The sequence below is a fragment of the Brachyhypopomus gauderio genome, chromosome 11, assembly GCF_052324685.1.
Source record: "Brachyhypopomus gauderio isolate BG-103 chromosome 11, BGAUD_0.2, whole genome shotgun sequence".
NCBI classification, from domain to species: domain Eukaryota; kingdom Metazoa; phylum Chordata; class Actinopteri; order Gymnotiformes; family Hypopomidae; genus Brachyhypopomus; species Brachyhypopomus gauderio.
This window is the reverse complement of record NC_135221.1, coordinates 11,156,208-11,179,933: the sequence shown is the minus strand read 5'-3', so window position 1 is coordinate 11,179,933 and position 23,726 is coordinate 11,156,208. Positions and strand designations below refer to the sequence as shown.

General features: G+C 47.4%; 1 protein-coding gene across 8 annotated transcripts in view; it reads right to left on the bottom strand.

Annotated features, from left to right (window-relative positions):
- Window positions 1-23,726, bottom strand: part of diaph2 (diaphanous-related formin 2) — a 346,005-nt gene that overhangs the window by 138,994 nt on the left and 183,285 nt on the right. For all 8 annotated transcript variants that reach the window (XM_077021911.1, XM_077021909.1, XM_077021914.1 and 5 more), the window contains 2 exons: window positions 14,737-14,835; window positions 10,798-10,892 (listed from right to left, as the gene is read on the bottom strand). In XM_077021911.1, the coding sequence (XP_076878026.1) occupies window positions 10,798-10,892; window positions 14,737-14,835 (194 nt within the window). The remainder of the gene's footprint in view (window positions 1-10,797; window positions 10,893-14,736; window positions 14,836-23,726) is intronic.

The following is a 23,726-nucleotide window of genomic DNA, read 5'->3' as shown; positions in this document are numbered from 1 at the left end:
CTTGCGGAGAAAAGAGAAGCAATTAGTGTTTGCTGTCCCATTCTCAGCCCCTCAACAGCACCCAGCAGTCCACTAGATAAGCTGCAGGGGGGTGGAGGAGGAGGTGGAGGAAGAGATGGGTGTGTTGCACCAACCAGGAGGTGGAGGAGAACACGGCAGAGAGAGCAGGGAGGGAAAAACGCTCCTGTGCTGATTAGCATCACGTTCGCGTGCGCCGGCTTTAATTACGAGAACCCCGCGTGCTGAGTAAAGGAGACGAAGCAGAGACATATGGGAGGGGGGAACGAGACAGCGTGTCCCGCGCGGGGACGAGGCAGACCGCTCTCTCTCCAGGCCTCCAGACACAATCTGCATCTGGGGGAGGGAGGGTGGGTGTGTGTGTGTGTGCGGCGAAGCAGCCCCACGATTCTACAGGCCCCGCCAGGATAATCACGCCCCCACTTGGGCTCGCACGGCAGGAAGAGGGCACACGCACGCTGTCACTCGTTACTCTTACCCTCGCCTTGATTGCCTGTCAGTCAACACTGAGTACAAAAAAAAAAGAAAGACAGAATGAAAGAAATCATTGTGGGGAGAAGGAGGTGAGACAAGCCGCCTGCCCTGAACATCAGCAGGTGAAGGCTGATTTGTAATTGCTACTGTAAGGCTTCGTGCACTTGATACGACTCGCATGTAGGAACACTGACGTTATTTACTTAATTTAAGAAAGGAGAGACAGACGAACCCAACTTTAAACACAGAGGTAAAGAGAGGGAGAGTAGGGAAAGGTGAGAGAGCAGTGTGTGTGTGTGTGTGTGTGTGTGTGTGTGTGTGATTGTGAGAGACAGAGACAGAGAGACAGGGAGAGAGAGAGAGCACTCCTAATAAGATACAGGTTCTGGTTCAATAAACATTTTGACAGAATGGCAGTATCTGTAGGGCTTCCAGCAACACACTTTGATCTCTGTTGCTGTCAAGCTGCTTCCGTTTAATTTATTTCCAGAAACACACTCAAGCTGTTCCAAGTTAATACACTTTAATGGGGACGTTTGAGCTCTCTTGCAACATACATCCAATGTCTATAAAAGCTCAAAAAAGGTATTCGATTCCACCGAGGGCCATCTCACAGCTTTTAAAAAAGACTTTCTAGTCTCTCAGAACTAATAAGACTCTTAATCACAGTAAAATATATATATATATATATATATATATATTTATTTTTTGGTCAAGAAATAATCCCCCACGTATAACTCCACTGTGTTGGGTGGAGCATATCCTCCATGGCAAAGGCAGTGAGGACGCAAGACCAACACACCTCAAATGACAGTCACAGGCAGAGCACAATCAATAAAAACATTTTCTCCCAGCAATAAAACTCTTTATTAAACCCAAAGCATTCAAACACCGGGAGAGCTGACCAAGCAGACGCAGGAGAGTGGCGTGTTTCTCCATTACTACCGTCCCCCAGGGCTGGGCTGGATAGTGCAGCCGTGTCCGCCCGGAACAGGTCCGACACACCACTGCCGATCTTTCTGCCTGGCTTTAATTGATTTTATCCTTGATTTTGGAAGGGGGGGGGGGGGCAGCTTGCAGATCACAACGCCGATGTGAAACATTAAACTGCCCTCCCTCCCCCCCACCGTGACCTCCCATCAGGCAAACCGGACGACTATCCGTAAGCTATCGGAGAGAGCTAAGCTCCAGTCAATACCAAAGGAAACCTGGAACCACGCCCTGCCCATCATCTGGACAAAGTTTAAATGAATTCAAGCCAGATGTACTCAATTAAATAAATGAAAGTTCTCATGCCAAAAATATTACTTTGAACTCTATTAACAAGTACACGGGGGCTTTGGAGAATGTGGGGATCAATAAGGTACACAGGTTAAATGCTGTGATGTGCTTTCTGAAGCTAAAGCTGTACTGAGAGAGAGAGAGAGAGAGAGAGAGAGAGGTTTATGAGTGAGTTTTATTATTTTCCTTTATTCCTGCTAAGAAACATGCCTTTCTGCCCAGAAGCATCATGCCCGTGGCGAAGAGTCTAGGAGATGACATTGAGCAGCCTATCTTACAGAAACCTGCAAACGCCTTTCAACCCATATCGTCATAAACGTGAGCGTTGACTAATTAACATGACACTGTCAGTGCAAGTAGTCTCCATCCCATTAGGTTTGCAATTCAGTCTCAGTCTACAGAAATAGGCCGGGGTTTCATAGCAGCTGCATCTTGTAATTTAATGACACAACATTCCAATTTTCACACTAATCACGCTGCCCTTGCTGTGTGCAGTGCAATGAGGATTGGGTACACGAGCAATGCCACTACAGCTACACAAGTGAAGTCACGCACACCTGGGAATCTCCGGAAGAGTTTAAAGACCTTCAACAACAGCAAAAGTCTTGATGTGACAAGAAAATGCATCTGCTCCTGTTAGCGAAGCTAATTTCACTTGACGGCCACAACAAGTGACACCTTGGCAGGCTGTGCAGCTGGCGTTAGGCTAATCTACAAAACAGCACTGTGACAACAACCGAAAGGCATGTGGGTCGGGCAGAACCAAGACTACCCTCTCGGACTGACGCTCTCGTCTCCACCGCTGAATGACGAGCGACAAACCACGGCTGACAGATTTCAAAATCCCATTACACTAAATGAGGGGGGAAAATAAAAAAAGGATTATATTTGGTGCAGTGAAGGATGTAGTCAGCAAAGCTGACAGACCTGTCATGACATTAATTTTGTCTTTCTAAAGATGTTTTTTTTTTTTATGAGAGTGAAGGCACCTGAGAAGTGTGTGAAATTTCCTCTGGTTTTACCACAGTGGGATTTACAATGTGTTAACCAGAGAGGAGAGGTGAGGGGAACAGGGCAAGACCCAGAAAAGCACAGCAGAGCTAAGCAATTAATACAACTAATTAAAGCAACCAGTACGATTTCAGTGCGCATATATATATATATATATATATATGAAATGAAAACAGGTAGCAGAAGTAACCTGGATACACATTCATAAAGTGTACAAACTGAAAGGTAGACAGCCAGGTAAGAAACAGACAGACCCACGGTGTGGCGAGCATCTCTCAGAGCTCACTACTGACAGGCACCTGCAGGGTTCTCTCTTCAATCACAGGTGCACAGTGTGTGTGTGTGTGTGTGTGTGTGTGTGTGTGTGTGTGTGTGTGTGTGTGTGTGTGTGTGTGTGTGTGTGTGTGTGTGTATGTGTGTGTGTGTGGGGAGGGGGGTGGTATACAGAGCTTGAGCTGGTTGTTCTTTTCAGAAGCTCATTTAAATTTTTAACAATGTCGTGTTCTCCTCCGTGTTATTTATTGTTAATGTGCCATCTATTGTGCACCCGCCTGCACCGACTGAGTATATTTCACAGCGGACTGTTGAATTAGCATTTGATGCAGAAGAGACTGTGAGCACGGTGCCAGAATTAAGCTTCAATTGAGTTCAAGGGGGCAAGCAGCCTCCTCTGCTTAGGTAGTGATCCAGAGGCCCTGTGCACCTCTATACTTATCGCCCTGTCCCACATGTGCACTTTACCCCATGCAAATGACAGGGAACAATGTGCCGGCCTGCTCCAGGCACCTGTTGTTAGTCCCAGGAACAAAGGCTGGAGCTGCCGCCAGACCCTGCAGCCAACCGGTAAGCCAGGTAATGAGGGCTCATGAATATGTATGAGGGCCAGTGCCGAGATGTCAGGCAAGCCGGGTGATTGACAAACAAGATAAACAATAATAACAAGCTGGGGCAAAGACAAAAGCCCTCGCCGGCCCAGCCAATCATAAGTGTGGAGGGAAGGCCGTTGCCGTGGCGAAGGAAAGAGGAGGCGTCGGGTGGAGGAGGACGGAGGCCTGGCAGGGAGGGTACAGTGGCACGCAGGGCGGGGACCCGGGAGAAAACGACATCACTTTCAGCCATGCACAATGCCTTACATCAGCCTGGCATAGCATTAATAATGCAAAGTTGGATTTAATAGGGTGGAAGCGTGCACTTCAGTCACGGTTTACAGTACAGGACTGTATCTGTGCGAGGCTGTTCGTCTGTGTTACATGCCCTATTACCTGGAACTGTACTGCGTTCAGCAGAGGAGCAAGAGCCTGAATCGCTCACCCTGCTCCCAGGCGTCGTTGCCTAGCAATTAAGGACGCAATATGGATGCGCTTTGCTGAGTTCAACAACAGCTTAAAATTGTGAGGGAGAATGTAAATTCACAACTGCCACATCTTCGCGCCTTGTAAAGTGGGTATAGAAGAAAATCAATTATTCTTACAGTATCCTCAGAACAGGGTTTCAAAAGGCATGAGAGGCAGGACAAAGACATACACACTTCACTATTATCAACTAAGGGATCAAAAATACATGGAGTGGGTGAGGGGCTCTTCTCAAAACTATAAGTTGCACAGTGGCATATATTATATTAATCACTTCCTTTATTCGAAACAACGGTAAATGGGGGGAAAATCCTAAAGAATGAATGGCATAATTCATAATAAGAAAAGCTCACTCCTGGGGCATACCAACATGGCAAAGAATATCAGAATATTCTTTTTTTTAACTCTCAAACTTCTACTCTTCGCAAGTTCAAATTGAGACCATGCAAGTTTCCTGACACACACGAACACACCAAATGACTCAGGCATTAGGCGATCTTGAGCTAATATCGCCAGGCAGTCAGTAAACTGAGACGGATGCTGTAGGCCGGAAAGCCTGGGGGAGAAACATCTGTTGAGAACACAGCAAAGGGTGTGGGTTAGGATGAAGTCAGACATGACAGTGATGTTCAGCTCAGAAAAAAGGATCGTCTCCATTTGCTTTCCCTCCGAGATGTAGAAACGTGTCCGCAAAGAGCTGATTCTCCATCGTTTATTTATGGTGTATGGCGCAAAACACACATGGCAGGGAATAGATGATGCTGCTGGTAGTCTGAAGTTGTGACTATCATTTTGTCATTCTGTGAGGGCAAATTTGTGTTGAGTCTTAAGAAAAACATTATAGCACCATGTTAGGAAATCTGACATTAAACGCAATACAGTAAAACATCACAGAATGCAATCATTCATGCAGTTGAACACCTAAATTACAATGAATGATATCACTGGTATGAAATTATCCCAGCAACCCAACAGGTTTTTACTCTCACTCAGGTATGGATAGGTCAGGATATCTAATCATATCTAATATGTTAAAATGTTATTCATAGGATGCAGCTTTCAACACCATCATCATCCTCAGCATCAGATTGAGCTGAGAATGTGTCACCTGACCACTTCATTCTTCCCCTGGATCCTAGACTTCCTGTATGGGAGACCTCTGTTAGTCTGGAGGAACAACATCTCCAGCGTCTCCAGACTGGGCAGGGGTGTTCCCCAGGTCTGTGTTCTCAGTCCACTGTTGTTTCACCTGCAGACCCTTGACCTTGCAGAAACGCACAGCTCGAACCACATCATCAACTGTGCTGATGACATGACCATGGTAGGTCTTATCAGAAGGGAGGAGTCAGCTTACAGAGAGGTGTGGTGTGGCTAATAGACTTGGACAAAGTCGACAACCTGTCACTGAATGTGGACAAAACAAAAGAGATGGTTGTTGACTTCAGGTACTCCACTCAATATTCATAGAGCCTCTGTAGAGACAGTCACAAACATCAAGTTCCTTCACCTAGTTCACCTAGAGGACAACTTCACATCGACCTTCAACACTAGCTCCACAGCCATGAAAGCCTAGCAGGGGACTCTTCCCACTCACCATGTTCTACAGAGGGGCTGTAGAGAACACACTGTCTGGTTTGGGTATTGCACCATCTCACACCACAAGACCCTGAAGCAATGAGTGTGGACCAGCCAAGAACATCATCTGGGTCTCTCTGGCCTCCATCACGGACATTAGCACCACATGCTGCATCTGTAAAGCCACCAACATTCCGGATGATCCCACAGACACGTCAGACGAGCTCTTCTCTCTCCGGCTGTCTGGGAAATAACACATAAGCATCCGGGCCCTCAAGGCTAGACTGTGCAACAGTCTCTTCCCCCAAGACACAAGACTCTTGAGCTCCCAGAGATGGACCCGACATTCTCTCATGCATGCACACATAACACACACATATACACACACTAAAATCTTCCTTCTTTACTTCTTTTTCTGCACATCTCCTAACTTAGGTTTCTTGTCCATCCACTCAGTGTTGTCCTATACGTTATCATGAGCTTTGGTCGTGGATTTTGTCAAACTTTTTTTGTGTTGCACTATGGTACTGAAGGAATGTTATTTCATTCCAATGCATATTTGTATATAGATGGAACGATAATAAAAAGCCTCTCGACTCTTAGATAAAACCATTGATGGGAAAAATTACATTTCAAATGGGATGTGGTATGACTGCGTATGTGAGGACAGGAGGGGGGGGGGGGGTGAGAGAGAGGAGGGGGTGGGAGGAAGGGGAGGATAAACTGGAGGAGAGGAAAGGATAGAAGAGAAGAAAGGAGAGGAAAAAAGCAGAGGAGGAAGAGGGGAGTAAGACTGCAGTGGCAGAGTGTTCAGGTAATGAAGGAGATGCAGCAAGACCTGCCCAATGACCGCAGTGTGAATCCACCCGATACACACAGAATAACCCGTTACAGCTGCATCAGTACAGATGCATCTAGCTCCATTTTCATGATTATAACTTCCTGGAGAAATGGACTTATGATGTTAACTTTTTTTGTAGACTAAATACAGATTATGTCTGTGCTGTTTGACATGTATGGCTTCTTTGATTTTTTTATTATTTATTTATTTATTTTCTCTAACACAACACACATGTACTTGCACACGCACATGCATGCACAGACACACACACACACACCATACCAATTACGAATTAATAAGTGTAAAGTCATGTAGCCATTCATCTTTTCTTTTGAAGGGGAAGCTGTAATATTAAACACACATGCAGCCATAAAACATTAAAAACTTCACTTCTCATAGTGTGCCCAACAAACCCCAAGGGCTGAATTAGTCTGATGCTTCTGCATGCCTGTGTGTGTGTGTGTGTGTGTGTGTGTGTGTGTGTGTGTGTGTGTGTGTGTGTGTGTGTGTGTGTGTGTGCATGTGTAATGGTAGGTATCCTCACATAGCTGAAGAGAGTCTGCATATGCAAACTGAGCAAATTGTGTAAGAAAGTCAAAGCTCTTATAAGTCGTCGATCAAAACATGGTATGAATTTAATGCCATGCTCTTCTATGAAAATGCAGAAGAAATTATGAAACATTTAGCAAAGTTATGCCATCTGGTAAACACCAATTTTTCATGCTCAATTTGAAGTTATTACCAAATAACAGCAGTAGTCAAATCTGTCCTTTTTCACTCTCATTTAGCAATTTGATAGAATATAATAAGCTATTTATAGGACAGATAAGCACCCTTTCACCTATCAAACAGCTGCTGCAGCTCACATTGTCAAATAAAGATGAAGGATTTATGTAGCCCACCACTATTTTAAAACAGATGCACCAATTAGGAGTTAAAGTGTTTCAAAGCCTACCAAGAACTTAATTATAACTCAGGCTTGAGGAGTAATTAAAACTAATTTACCTGTCAATGTCATAAATATGGCATTTAACAAACTGGCAACTGTGCCAAATGTACAGAGAGCGAACATCTTTCATGGAGTTCGCAAAGACAGAAATCATTTCTAACGAAATTATAATCACTCCACAATTTTCTGTTGGTGTGTTTCTGGAACTTTGCGGTAGGAGATCCGAGCTGGGTGTAGGTCAGCTCTCCCTTGATAGTGTCCAGAGCGAGACCAAGAAAAGAACTTCTATGAAGTGAGCAAAACACCCAGCCATGAACACGGGGGTACCAAGGTTGTTCACCGCAAGGTCTTTCGAAAGGTGACGTCCTTTGTATCTCGGCAACGTGTGCCTGAGTCTGTTCTGGTCTGCAAATGATGTGACCCTTCTTAAATAGGGCGCCAAGCCCCGCCCACCCACACAGCTTGCTCCGCCTCTGCATGGCGCTTAAGTGTGGAGATGACTTCACATGCCCTCTCACCATTATGGATTATGTACATGAGAATAAAAAGAAACGGCGAGGAGAAATAATTCTTATCTATTTGTTTATCTATTTATTCATCACTTTCTCTCCATGTTCTACCACAGACTAGCTTGTGAAGCGTGAGATGGATGAGCGTGACCCTGGTAGGGAGCTCAGGTCACGTCTGCTGGAGACCCGAGATGTCTACATCATTCACGCACGTGTGTGCACATATGTTCGTCAGCACCTGACGGAACTTAATGACAGGTAAAGGAAGGCGGTGGAGAGCTCAGTGTGCGTGTTCAAGCAGGCCGTGCACTGTGTGAACACATCACGACTGATACACAGTGTTCACTGGCAAATTAATTACATTAGGCATGTCAACCAGGCAGAGATGCTATCAACGAACAAGGTTTAATCTACGTGAAGATCTGCTCTTGTTCCACAAGAGCTTCACATACACATCTCACTCGCTCACACACACACACACACACACACACACACACACACACACACACACACACACACACACACACACACTTAACTTCACACACTTCTCCACTGCACACTCTATCTCCTTCATATAAACGAGTACAAGAGGCACTCTTCGGAGTCCTCTCCCTTTCATTCCTGCTTCCACAGGGTCAATTCTTCTGCATTTACATTTACAGCATTTACAGCCACCACTCGTGTCCCCAGCACACAGGAGAGCCTGCTGTTTCATCCCCTGCTCTTGCTCCTGAGAACAGGAGCCCTGGCCTTGCTGTCATCAGCACCTGTTCCAGCAGCTCAGCTATAGGAACACTTATCTCTTGCTTTTCGCTTGTCTGAATAGGAAAGAGAAAAGCAAAAAAACAAAAACAAAACACAAAACAATATCCATGAGGCTGGCTAGTCACGCTGCTCTAGGATGAGAGCGTGCTTATTTGCTTATTTGCTATTTCCCTGAACACATGATGCTCAGGAAATGGACGTTGGGTATTTTATAGTGATGGGCGGGAACAAGAGATCATAAAAGGAGTGCTCATGCACTGAAACCAGTGAGCAACAGATATCCCATGAGGCTGTGTGTGTGCTCAGGAGCGCGTGGTGATTGGGTGACGGAGGAACAGGCTGGCTCTGGTGATTAATGAGAAGGATGAAAGGAGATGTGATGGGATGTCAGCTTGGCAAAGGTGTCAGGTGAGACATGTTTGTCCCGCGTCTCTCCGGAGGGTTCACCAGCGCCCGAACACCCTTACATGAAACAAAATGGCTCCACCATTGTCTCCATCCTCCAACAGATGAAATAAAAGTGATGATAACAGGTCTATAGGTGTAAAACATTAGTAAGACAATAAAGAGAGGGAGAGAGAGAGAGAGAGAGAGAGAGAGAGAGAGAGAGAGAGCGCAGATGTGCTGGTCTCCAGTGTGTTGACAGGTGAGTCTCTCTGCTAAGAGGAGGCAGGCTGGAGGAAAAGGTCATCACTTTAACGTGTGACTTCATGTATGTGGCTGGTAGATGGTCACCCAATAAAGCTTATTTGAACCACCACAGCCTGGTGTGGCCATGGGAGACATTCAACAAGCCTTTACCACATTTTCACCAGCTTTTCCTCAGACTTTTAAAATGTTTTTTTTTGGCCTCCTTGGAACTATTATTTTTGTCCATTATTCTGCTGTATTTCGCTCCCAGTTCTGTGAGCAGCACCTCCAGTGTGGGCCTCAGACAGCCCCGTATGTTTCAGTGGGGGGCCCCACACACTCCAGGGCCTGGACTAGGGGCTCGGCGTGAGGTAATATAAAATACAAGAGTCCTTCTTCATCACACCATCACATATATTTGACTGGCTTATTTGACTGACTTGTATACAGGATCCTTCCCTATAATGGGGGGGGGGGGGGGGGGGGGGGGGCTGTTCCTGGTTCAGACGGATGCTACTCCATGTATACGGAGTCTGCGCATATTTCTGTGCACCATTTATTATGTCCATTGCGGTGCTGCGGGACGTCTCGCTACTGGGAGAGGAATGCAAAAGCTTGGAGCCAAATGTTGTTGGAAAGACGCTGCCTGAAGGCTGAGAAGTCCTCGGTGTATTGATTAAGTGTCTGCATAGCATGAGAGATGAATGCATCGTGACTAGCTAAATGTGTGACCGGCTTTGTTGCAACCAGCAGTGGCCGACGCAGCTCTAGGCAAAGACAGCCCGCCCCCTAGTGGTGATTGGTTCATGCGGCCACGAGCTGTAAACTGGGAGGAGCTATGGTTCCCTTTCTCTCAAAGACTTATTCACAGCTGTGGAAGAGCAGCCAGAGGCTGAGGGTCTGAGGGGGCGGGCTGGTAAAGGAGAGGGTGGTCTTATGTAAATGAGATCAACCCTTTCATAGGCAGAAAAGGCGTCTTTACCTCGGGAGACACATGCCATTTGCAATTACGACGTTTAAGATGAACAGAAAACACACACACACACACACAGAGAGTGAGTGTTAAGAGCTTCCAGGGGGCTCATCAATCTTGCCTGTAAGACAAAGGGCAAGAGAAGAGAGGGCGGTGCTGGAAGACTTGGCCAAGTCCTGTCCCACAGCATCTATTATGAGAGACTGAATACAGCCTCGGCTGGCCTGAGTGAACGAAGCCAGACTGACTGGTACAAACGAGGCAAAGTCTGGCAAGAAACAGACCCAGTAAAGCCCCTCTTACCCCCACCCAACACACACACACCCACACGCACACACACCACAAGATTTGCATGTAATGAACATTCACGTGGAGCCATCGGTGAGTGGCAGTGCCACGCTGGGTCTCCGGGCACCAACCTGGATCAACGCCTCACTCAGCCGCTCCTCATCCACCTCCAGCACGATGTCCCGGATCTCTTCATAACGCAGCCGGAATGATCCAAGGAAAATTGCTGTTGGGGGGGAGGGGAGAAAAGAACGAAGAAATCTTTTTATTCCTCCTTCTGTTAGCCTGCCCGAGTTCAAAACACCATCTCCACTCACCGCTCTTCAGACAAAATGACCATGGAACACGCTCTGTAATGTGCCAGTTGGAAGCTGAAAGACTGTGAAATTTCACCGAGGTTGTTCAAACCATTTCTGGGCAACTGGAGTGTGACAAGAAACAATTTTCTGCTAACAATGGGAGTAGCCAAAACAGCTTACAGTAGCCACTGCACGGGGACGCACCGGCCCATGAAACCTTAGCCCAGGGTGATATCTAATGAGCACACACACACCAAAGACATTTGCTTCAAGGTTGTAAGTCCAAAATGCTACGACGCTAATCAAAACAATTATTATTATTATTATTATTTTTATTCTGTCTTAAATTCCAGTACAAATACACTATTGTAACACACGGAGACTAACCAGACAATTTGGTATCTGACTGCGTACCGAAGCCTAAAGGTAGTCCAGCGTCCAGCTAGCACCTCACGGCTCGTGATGGAGGTAGGGGTGGTGACTCAGTCTGCCATCACCCAGCAGGCCTGTGGCGTCCAGGTGAAGCCAGTTCGAATTGTGAATAACAGTGACTTAACAAGCAACCGTTCCCCAGACCTCGTTCTCTGAATGTGAAACCGAGTTCCACTCTCCCACACCTCATAAGGAGGCCATCTGTGTGTCACAGCACGGCACGCCAAGGCAGAACGCGCTGCAGAAACGCGCGAGAGGGCCGGTGTCCAGCAGGGCGGCGGTAGCGGGGACACACCCCTACCGCACCGCTGACACACCGCAGCTCGGGGTGGCCGTTCTAGGCCAAATGAGAGAAGCCTCGTTTCTGGAACAGGGAGATTCTAATCAAATCTATCTAAGGGAAGACGAGGCAATCTTGATTTTTCATGTCAGCCCATAACTAAATTGATTCAGAATGCGGTGAATGTAACAACCCTGCATTACAAAACTCATCAGAATTGCTGTAAAAATTTAATTGGACAATGAAAAGTTCTGCATCATCTGGTGATTCATTAACATTATTTACATATTCACAGTTAGTGAGTTATGCCCCTCCCCCTTTTAACAAGTTACACTATGACAGATGCATCCTTTAATGCATTCTCCCACTAGTTTCACACTGAAACAGAATCTTGTATATTCCCCCTGATGTCAAGAAAAAATTCTTAAATTACATATTCTAAACAACTGATGTCGGAAAGATGGACAGGTAATGTTACCTGTTGTATGGTACCTACATAATGGCAGCAGACACAGTAATAAATAAAAGAGGAAAGAACTGTGGTTTTAAATGGAGTCAGAGCTGGTTCTGTGAAACAGGTATGTGTTCAGAAGGGCACGGGCTGTTCTTTTGGACTCCGCTAGCACTTTGAGCTGCAGCATCTCACGTAGTTTGTCCTTCATAGTCTTCTCTACACTCATGCCCCGCGGTGCCTCCCCGGGAAGGCCGCTCACGTGTGGGGACGACTTCATCTGTGGGCTTGGCTGTCCTGCTCTGCGTGTGGGTCTGCGTGAGCGCACACTCGTGTGGGGAAGCTTAGTGGACCCGCGAGAACAGGCCTGGTTGGGGGTCGATTGTTACCCGTGCACACAGAACCCCTATGGGCCACGGGGTCCAGAGCACCAGAACAAATATGTAGTCCTGCTTTACAAGGCCATAAAAGAGGCAACAGCAAGGGGAAGAGCTCTTGGTGTGGTTTGTGTGTGTGTGTGTGTGTGTGTGTGTGTGTGTGTGTGTGTGTGTGTGTGTGTGTGTGTGTGTGTGTGTGTGTGTGTGTGTGTGTGTGTCTTAACGAGCCTGTGTGTCGTTGGGTTGTGTGCAGGGGGTTACTGAGGGACCCTTGGGGTGATTAGGTCAGCAATTTTCATACAGACTGTTCCAGAATGTACCTTCATTTTACAGGCATTGTCCAGTCAGCCCACAAGCTGCTGCCTAGTGTGACCAGAGTAAGTGATAGATGTCTGGGAGTGTGAAGAGCTCTCGTCAGCTTCAACCCAGGCAATAACAGACATCACCACTCCTCTCCTGTCTCCGTTCAGTCTAGTCACATCAGCCCCGAGCACAGAAAGCCTCCAAGAAATCATACGCCACTCCCAAAATAGCTCTTCTCCATGGCTTTTTTTTTCTTCTCTCCCTCCGTCCCTCTTTCTTCTTTCTTTCACAAAGGATAGCATGTTTGAGATAGCATATCTGTGGCTAAGCGGAAGTATAACAGCTCTCCCACGTTCCTCTGCCACATTCACAGGAGTGTGACAGTGTGTGCGGTGTGTCAGAGACAGAGCTCACTACCAGAGGAGGTGAGAGGGAGAGAGAGCGGAAGAGGGAGTGAGAGAGAGAGAGAGAGAGAGAGAGAGAGAGAGAGAGAGAGAGAGAGAGTCAGAGAGAGAGCGAGCGCTAGTGCCCGTGTTTCTTGTTATTTCCTGACACGGCTGTCTCCGTCTGCCGTGCCACTAATCAAACATGGTAAAGACGTGGTGTTGATCCCCCCCCCCCCCCCATCCTGCTCCTCCAGTGTCTCCAACACCTCCTCGGGGGCGAGAGACCACAGCCCCATCGAGGGAGAGGGGGCGGCCACGCCCGTGTGGTCACGCCCCGGGCCGGCATGGAACGCAGCAGCAAGGTGGCGGACGCACTGGCCGCTCCAGCACCCAGGAGGGGCTGAATGGGTGTTTAGCCAGAGAGCAGACGGTGGGGGGACCTGATGACTTTCTGCTATTTACATCATTACTGTGTGGGGAAAGCAGGAGATTCAGAGTGTGCGGTGGAGCAGACGGCTCTGCCTCTCATCCAGCGCCTTCCCACTCTACTGATGATTTCCATTTGATTCGGAGCGCTCTTTCAGGGCAGGGCCGGCGGGGGACAGGAAGTGCATACGTTTAAGCTGCCAGCTATTTCAGGCTGCGGCCTGAATATTTCATGAGCCGCTAGCTGCGATATTGTATATCTAACGTGCGCTGTATTTAAAGATGGGAAAGACAAACATGTGGAGAGGCAAATAAAATTGCATTCTCATGTTCCTCCCTCGTTAATCAAGGGAGCATGGCTTCCCCTGGAAGACCTAATGAATTAGTGTCCACACTCTCTGCTTTCTGGAAGGGGTGGAGAGAAGAGAGGGGACTCGCCAGTCACGCAACGGCGCCTCCGCGGGTCCAGATGCTGCTAATCAATAGTGAATTTAGAGGCAGGACATCACAGACAGGTCCTGCAGGCCCAGGGCCTGGGTTAAAGGGTTTGGGTCCTGTAGGGCCAGGGTCATAGGGTTTGGGTCCTGTAGGCCCAGGGCCTGGGTCATATGGTTTGGATCCTATAAGCAAACATGTCGTAGGATTTCGGGGTGTGGAGCAGGGCTGTGGGTCACATGGCTCACACCTGCACCAGCGCTCCAAAGAACAACAGCATCCCTTCATCTTGTTTTGATTTAGTTTTGTTTGTTTCCAAATGATTTGGAGGAATTAATTTATAACAACAACCCCATCCTCTCATGCCAAGAAAGCTCTCATCTTTCCTCAGATTGGAAGAAAACAGGAAAAGTAGAAACAGGTCACATGATCGAGGAAGCAAAAAACAAATTGCAGAGCCATGTTAGAAGACCACAATATGACTATAGAGGCCAAAATCTCCATTACTGTAAGTAACACATGTTAACACACAGCTTATTTAGGAGAGTAAAGATGTCTGTGCAATTGATTTTCTGAAAAGGAATAGCTGCTACAGGGAAGATTAAGGGCCTTCAGTGGGAACTCTGAGGGTCTGAGAGCTCTTGGACACATTCAAGCAGATACAGATAATATGGAACTTACACAAATTCTGCGCCGTCTTGGCGTCTAGGATTCGCAGCTCTTTCGCTTTTTTCTTAAATTGTGTCATTCTGCCGTCCGTTTCCTCCACGTCCTTTTTCACTATTAAAAAGAAAAAGAAAAAAGAAAAACAGAATTAATTCTTGGTGCTGCCCAAACATTTGCTACTGTGTGAGTCAGTGGTTTATACAGTTTACAGAACAAATAAAGACATTCAGAAGCCCAGTACTCTGAGCAGAAAGATACTTCTGCCATTTCCAAGAAGTTAAACAACCATACTTTAGTTATAATGACTTGGCTAACAGAAGACTCTAGGAAAACAGCGTGAGATCATTTTGTGGGGATTATATTTCAAATTTGATAAGCATGAATACAAACACACAGCATGGACATGAGAGAGTGAGAGTGAGAGAGAGAGAAAGAGAGAGAGAGAGAGATAAAGAAAAAGAAAGAAAGAAAGAAAGAAAGAAAGACAAAGTGCTCTGGGGGGTGTTAGGGCGTGACTTCAGCTCCCCTCAGTAGATCAGGCAGAAGCGTGTGCTGTTGACAAACATCCAACTCAGTGTGTCAGCATCTCCGAGCCACAGAGATAATTGTGTTAGTGCCATAATCTGGAGGAGCAGTGGGCACGTCAGCCTGGCACGGCCCCCCGCCAGCCATCCTGCCATACGTGTGTGGCTGGCGCTCCAGAGGGACCGGCTCTATTTACATTCATCTGAGAGCCGGTCCCCACGTGGCAGCGTGCATTAACCAATCCACCACTGAACCTCTCCCTCTGTCAAACACTACCAAACTGAATTAGAGCACAATCATGAAACCCGTGCTGGAGCCAACCCTGGGGGACAGCAGCGTTGCCTTAAATGGAAAAAAAGGTTGTAGAGCCAGTGAGCCAGTTAGAGAATCAGAGAGAGAGGGAGGGAGGGAAAGATAGAGAGAGAGAGAGAGAGAGAGAGATGGAGAGAAAGAGAGGGAGAGAGGGAGGGAGGAGGGAAAGAGAGTGGGAGGAAAAGAGAGAGAAAGAGAGATGGAGGGAGAGAGAGAGGAAGTGAGTGAGGGAAAGATATATAGATAGAGAGAGAGAGTATCCTGATGCTAATCATCACAACTCTGCTATTTATTTAAGCCCTAGGTGGGAGTCTCTAAGGAAATCTTGTATAAACAGTCCTCTCCCAAGAACCTATCTACATATGTGAAGGAGTTAGCCAAGCTGAGCATCTCACGGCTAACAAATCTATCACTGCCCCCTCACTGCTGTGTCAACAGCACTGCGGATCTGATACCTGTCTGTCTGGGACAGCTGTGCTAGTGGCTTTCCATTTGTTTGACAGGTTAAAATACATAACATCTTTACCTTGTACAAATGTGTTGACTTGAGAAAACACACACACTCATATATGCCCATGAACACACATACACACACACACACACACACACACACACACACACACACGGTTTTTTACGATGAAGTAAACTGCCTTTGTTATGACATACCGTCGTTCCCCATGCAATCCTACATTTTTGGAATAAGGAAATACCCATGATTATTCTATTATGGCAGAGTAAATATCTATAGTGTTCCTTATTTCTTTAGCAAACTTCACTCAAAAGTGTCATTTTGAAAAAGAAATAAATAAACAGGCAAGTGAAGAGAACGCTTCTGACAATCCACACGGCGCAGCCTAAAACCACAATGCATTTGCTCAAAGGAAACAGGGTGTATGGAGACATTTCTGCTCCCTGTCTGGTACTATTAGAAAGAAGGCCTTACTAAAACATTACAGAAGACTTTTTAGGGAGCTATGAAAATCTACCAATCCAATACATCTCTGTGGTTAAACCTCTGCTTGCCGCCTGTTTTTGAGATTAAACATGCACTCTGAGGTTGGCTCATAGTGTCTTGATGATGACATCACCATCCCACAGTTGCCACGGTAAACTAGGCTCCACAGCCTTTTTTTCCACACACCTTGGTGAGGTAGCAGGTATGTTTCCCATAATCCTTACATACGAGCCTCAAAAAAGAAAATGTGGGTGTAAAAACAATACATATTAAAATAAAGCTCCGGGAAACTGAGCTTTCTCCAGAGAACTCTGTTTTTAAGGAGGGTGGGAGAACAAGGCAAGGCAAGGGGTCGATACCCCCCCCCCCCTCCCCTCACGTCCCCCCCCAGGCCCACCACACACCCCTCCACCAGCTGGCTAGCGCACCTGGACGGCCCCACGCTCTCAGCAGGACGCTTTCATCACGTCTTTCCCGCGCCTCAGCTGCCTGTGGGTCCACACGGCCTCCATCACCTCTCCTCACGGGGGGAAGGCAGGGTCGGATTAATGTGAAACAGGCGGCATGCAACGCAGCGTTATATCAGCGCTTGTTTCGCTCTTGCTGGGAGAGATGGCCAGGGAATCCTGGGGGCTGTGGGAAGGGCTGTCCACACACTCCAGCATGCCTGCTTATTCAATTACACCGCGCGCCACAAGCTGTCCACAGAGAACGCCTCCTGGTGGGCCTTGTCACACGCCGGGCCACCTTCTCTCTCTTGTTGACGGGAAACAAGGAGTTTAAAACTGCATGACGAAGCTGGAGAGGTCGTAAGAGAATCCTTTGCAGCGCACATCATAGCTAGATAACACGCCACAACTACGCTTTCAACCCATCACTGAGAGGCAGCTCTCAGAGAAGAAAAAAAACTGGCATTCAAGCTAGGTATAGTCTAAAGAAACAGGGCCAAGCGCTCACTGGCAAATGGGCTTATCCACTTGATTTACTGTGAGAATATGCTTCGATTATTGACACAGGCAAAACACTCACAAAGCACTTTTTTGCCCATTCAAGTGGTTGGTGCGAAAGCCTGCCAATGCAACCCCACTGTTCTGTTCGCTTGTGTTTGTGCGTGCATTCCTGTAAGCAGCACTTTTTAAAAGCAAGAGTCAGCCAGGGGGCCGAGAGAGAGGACCAAAGTTGGCAGTCACCTTATTTGGTTAAGCTGCCACGGCCAATGAAAGCTGGACCCTTAACAAAGCCTCATTTCCGTTACCAGCTGACAAGCTAGCACAGAGCAATAATGCAATCTTCATCACAAATGAATGCCAGCCAGAGACACACAGGTTGAAATTAATTGCTTTTCTTAGAAAACAGAATTAGCAGTTGGGGCATTTTGTGGGTTTTTCTGGAGAGCAGGTGGTTGATCTATTGGTTGGGAATGAGAGGGGAGGGACGCACTGGGTTTCATATCCCAAGCTTGTGGTAAACAGAGAGAGAGAGAGAGAGAGAGAGCAGGCCGGTTCTCCCAGCACGGATCCAGCAGACAGGGATTTCGCATTATACAGATGGCTCGTTAGGATTTTATGCCCTTTGGTATTCAAACGGAGGGAGCGAATACAAATCCACAAATGAGGCTTATAAGCTGTTAGGGGGTGGTCAGACGGGTTCCCAGCTCACAGGTGCTGTGGTTTTACTGGAGTAACAAAACCACAGGTATTCCAGAACTCAGCTTCTCCAATGTAATACACTGCAAGGGAAATACAGAATTTGATTGATAAGGGAGAGGAAAGGATGTTTTGCAATCTTAATAATAAAAAAAATAGCAGTACAAGGTGCTTAATGCCAATGTAATCACGCACATGTGTTGAATCCGCAAACACTGTTACAAGTGGGGGAGGAAATGTCCCCGGGGGCCTCTAGTCCACAGGATGAGACGAAATTTAATAGCAATAATACAACTTACAAGAAAAAGAAAATGAAAACATGTTGAAGATCATTTGGCATCTCTGCGAGCCCTCCCCGTGATTCTTGGAGGACGGGCCGCCCGTGGGAGATTCTTATTTCCAAAGTTCTCCACACTTGTGCATGGAGGCTGTTTGCTGGACTAGATTCCTTCTGCTGGGAGTCTTCCATGTGATATCTCCCCATGGCACCCAGAAAAGCCCAGAGCATTAGCAAACTAAACACTACCACATGTTCACTTCCGGACACTGATAACTCCACACAGAGCCACCACGGAGGAAGAAAGCTAACCTGCTGTGCAGAATAAGGCCAGCGCCGATGACAAGTTATCTGCAGAGGCATTAAAGGCCCATGCGATATGGTGTGGTGCAGACAGCACGGCGTTCTCTTGTCCACAGGTCAGCTCGCTCCCTGAACGTGTGGCGTGCCTACAAATGAAGGACTTCTCCCTCCGCCTCTCGGACAACAGCAAGCGAGCCTCCAGATATCCCAGCCCATACGAGATGGATTCAGTGACGTCTGAGCAACGCGAGGCATCGGTAGCAAGGAAAACAAGAAGTGAAAACAATGCTTTAGGCGTGGCAGCGGAACATCCAGCATGTTGATCAACAGTGGTTGATGGATTCAGAGCAGGTATCAGATATCAGTGTGTACCTACGTGATTTGCAGAGATTATATGACACTGATATAATACCCATGTGGCAAATGTGAACGGATAAATAAATAAACCAATTCAAGTGGTGATTGCTGTCCCAGGGGAGAGTGTGAGTGGCCCCAGATAGGGAGGGAAGGTGAAAGACTTCCTAGTCTGTATCCAAAGTTGTCTAGTGGAAGGTTTGGCATTATATATAGACCTACCAGAGCCGCTCCTACCTACAATAACACACGAGACCTCCCAGAATAGAGAGCACACTTGACTTTTCAAAACACCATTTGACCGGAGAATTCCAGCTGTGACCAATTTCTGCCATTGACTAGGACTAACAGAGGTCTCTCTCTCAACCCCACAGCCAATTTATCGTCTGGATATAAACCTTGCACTCCAATCCTCCCTCAATCTACACTCTCACACACGTGCTTCCACTCTCAAAAAGGCAATCCTTTCTGTTTGAGTCAGAGGCCTGAAATTGTTTCTCTTTCTTCCAACCAGGCAAACCTCCATTGATCGGATAAGGAGAGTCAATAAAAAAAAGAAGGGGGGGGGGGGGGGGGGGGGGGGGCGTTGGCGAGGGGGAGGGGGGGGTGCAAATTGAATCTACGCATGGCATAACAAAGACTACAAGATCAAGATAAGTACTTAATGCACAATCAAAATTTGGAGCAGGAATGTTGTGGTGGATCAGCTGAGGTCTGGAGTTGAAAGCGTGCAGCTATTCATCAGCGCGGACTCTATTATTAGCGAGGCGATCGGAGGTCTTCTCGCCACGCCTGAGATCCAGCACGCTGGCCATAAACACAAGAGCCACGTGAACAGGTCTAATCCAGACTCGCTCTGATTGCTTTCTGATGCGGGGTTATTAGGAGGCTGGATGCCGTGGCCCTTTCTCTCCATCGTGACCTTCGTGGCACCGGGCTGCCCGGGAAGGCTGTCTCGGTCTCTCAGGAACTCAAGGTGAAAGGAAATGAATGGTAGCGAGGGGGAGAGGCTGCTCCATCCATACAATTATCATTATCGCTAATAATAACACAGAGAAATAAAGAAGTCCTTGTCAGTGATGATGAGGATGTGAAGGTTGGTTGGCTTTTCTATGGGACACCACGCTAGGGAGGAGAGAATAACTACCAAGAAAACTATCCTAGACCCACTCTTCATCCTTGGTTGAGCTGAGAAGTCTGGGTAATGCAACAGGTCATGTAGGGCTTAACCTGACCTGCTAACCACCGGCTCTCTAATAGTTCCAGTATGAGAGTAAAAGACAGACCACAGAACACAACTTCTAGCTGGACTTGGAGATGAGCCCAGGAACACAGCCAAACCCTCTTCCCCCTCCTAACGTCAGAAACCACATTTAGAACCAGATCTGCTTTTTATTAACTGCTACTGACATGAGTGGTGGGAAAAATTACCACACATTCACCCACCCCCAACACACACACACACACACACACACACACACACACTCACAAAGCCACACCCCCCCCCCAAGAAATGAATACAACGGCAAAAGAGAACATTCTTCCCAAACAGAGTCAGCCCAAGAGAAATGACAGAGCAATTTTGCAGCTTGTATATTTTGATAGTACAGAACACACTCATACAATGAAAGTGAGCATGGAGAATTCTGGAGGGATCTGAAGCCTTGAGAAAAGGAGACCAACCCCTGTGTTTCTCACACACTGATCTCAAGTTCACATAGCCAGCACTTTAATGCACAAGCTGCCCATGCGTCACTAATAGCTCACTCATATATGTTTCTGCTGAGTACAATACAGCTATTAGATTCACTTTTACATTAAGGAGCCGCAGTCACTTTCTGGGAAATGAAAACAGCTATCTATGAAATACAGAGCACCCGCCTGACAGTTACTTTTTTAGAAGTCATTTGTGAAAACCCTCAACACCAGGAACTCCAAAGACATTAACAATACAATTGTGGGTATCAGTATCCCACTATGCAGGCTAATAGAATGAGACGGATAAATACATCATGTTAGCGCTAAAAGTGTCTCAGCAGAAAGGGTTTTAGTCCAAAATCTGTGACATTAGAGTCATGGAGACTTTGATTCCTGGCCAAGGAGTTCCTGAGCTCTGAGGTTGTGGGAAGGGTCACGTATTAGGACGTGCCACAGAGAGGTCCGCGGGCCTGAGGATCTGGCTTATCGGCCACTGATGTCCAGACTTGGCCAGGGGGTCTAATGCGACTCTTAAGATTTAACGATGAGACGAATTAGCCTCTCGCTTTAGTTTTTTTCCGCCGGCTAAGGCGCGGTGCTGAAGGCTCGTCCTCGAGGCTGTGTCCGGCCTGCGTGGCGTTCCGTATGCCAGCAGTCCCATTACCCGTCCCAGCTGTAACCAGGATTAAGTTGACAGCAGTGCCGCTTACACCACGAGATCTTTAACCACTCCTACTAAAACGTAACAAACAAAAAACCCCCACGCATCTCCACTAGCGCTTCCCAACACAGTGGGAGAGGATGACGAGGAAGTTCATTTTCTTTGGTCCATTTCAACTCCAACATACCGAACCAACCAATCGAGATCCCTGCATGCATACAGCCGTGTAATGGGGGCAGAGCAGAGACGTGGGCTGGCCGAGGGTCCGTCAGGGTGTGCAGGCTACACCGCCAGCATATAAATGACACCACGATGGACTGGAGAAGCACCTGTGCATTCTAATGCACACAAAATACTGAATTAGAAGTAGAGTGAAATGCATACACGCCCTTGAAGACTACAGCGCGCGCTGTCAACAGGTATCGCACTGCACAATTTCTTCAAGGCAAGACAAATGATAAGAAAAGAAAGGAATAGATGTCATGTTTTGATACTTTGTGAGGAAAAAGAAATAAGTGAGATCATGTATCTTCTAACTAAACAAATTGATGCTAGCAGGGGGAGGCTAGTGATGGACCCACACTGGCCTTTAACTAAACACATGCTATAAACGAGGCTGTTATGTACATTCTGGCCACAGATGTGTGTGTTTGCCTGCTATCTGTTGTGTTTTACCAGCACTGCTGGTCTTTGATTCCGACCCCCGTGGCTCATCACCCTCTGCGACGTCCTCCCACTGCACGATCGACGTTCTGGGATTACACGCGGCAGCCTGCGGCATCCTGAAGCACCTGAAGTCCAACCCGTCCAGCGGCGCCCCCTGGCTGTGGCAGCTGGATGTGCCGCGGGGCACCTGTGCTCTGGACCGACCCGAGCAGACTCAACGGGCCGTATGAAAGACCTGGCGCGTGCGACTCGGGCCCTAGCGGGTGCTCAGTCGTGCGACGGGAAGCTTACGGAGCAAGGAGCGAAAAGCTGGGGCTGGCACGTGGAAAAAACAACAACAAAAAAAAACACAACGAGAGACAAGAAAAAAACCCGCAGAAGACAGCAAAGCCTTCTGGGTCTTGTTTTGTTTTTTTGTGGTGTTTTTTTGTCCTGCAGAAAACAATGCTAAGCTAAGTCTTCCTCTTGAAGGTTAACTGAGAGGTTGATCCAATTTGTCTACTATGATGTGGATGGACTTAAGAAATACTTTGTGTGTGTGTGTAGGAAAATGCCAAGGTTTGCTGTAGGATAGTGAGTGGAGGCGAGCTTCCGCTCAGGAAGCGTACCGTCGTGCTTGTTAGTAAGAGACAGGTTTATCTGGTGGAATCAGACCCAGCAGCAGATATGTGTAGTGTAATTGAAAGTCGCTCCAATCCCACCATAGGCAGCCTCTGCTAAGATTCATGCATTGCTACTCTTCACAGACCCATGGAGCTCTTTGCTGGCAATAAACAATTTCTGACAGTCGTTGAGTGCCAGGCACGTACTGTGTGCGCACGCGTGTGTGTGTGTGTGTGTATATGTGTGTGTGAAGTTTATTTCACAGGCCCCTTGTCTACCATCCTGACACTCTTCACATAGGCTTGACAGAAGACATCTGATTATAGGTGTACTATTAAGGTGGGAAATATGCAAACACATCCCAACAAGGTTCCTTTTCATGAACGGGATCTATATAGACCCAATTCTCATTCACCTCAGTTTCACCTCAGGTTGAGAGTGAGAGTGAGTGTGTGTGTGTGTGTGTGTGTGTGTGTGAGAGAGAGAGAGAGAGAGAGAGAGAGGGTGCACACATGTGTGCATGTGCATTAGCACACACTAGTGTATGTGTGTGTGTGTGTGTGTGTGTGTGTGTGTGTGTGTGTGTGTGTGTGAGAGAGAGAGAGAGAGGGTGCACACATGTGTGCATGTGCATTAGCACACACTAGTGTGTGTGTGTGTGTGTGTGTGTGTGTGTGTGTGTGTGTGTGTGTGTGTGTGTGTGTTGAGTGGGAGATCATCTGCTGTCCATAAACAGCAGATAAAAGCGCTGGGACAGTTGTGTTGCCATCCAGGCAGGGGAAGTGGGGGGTGGGGGAGGGGAAACAGATCCAGGCAGGGGAAGTGGAGGGTGGGGGAGGGGAAACAGATCCAGGCAGGGGAAGTGGGGGGTGGGGGAGGGTAAACAGATCCAGGCAGGGGAAGTGGGGGGTGGGGGAGGGGAAACAGATCCAGGAATGGGAAGTGGGGGGTGGGGGAGGGGAAACAGATCCAGGCAGGGGAAGTGGGGGTGGGGGAGGGGAAACA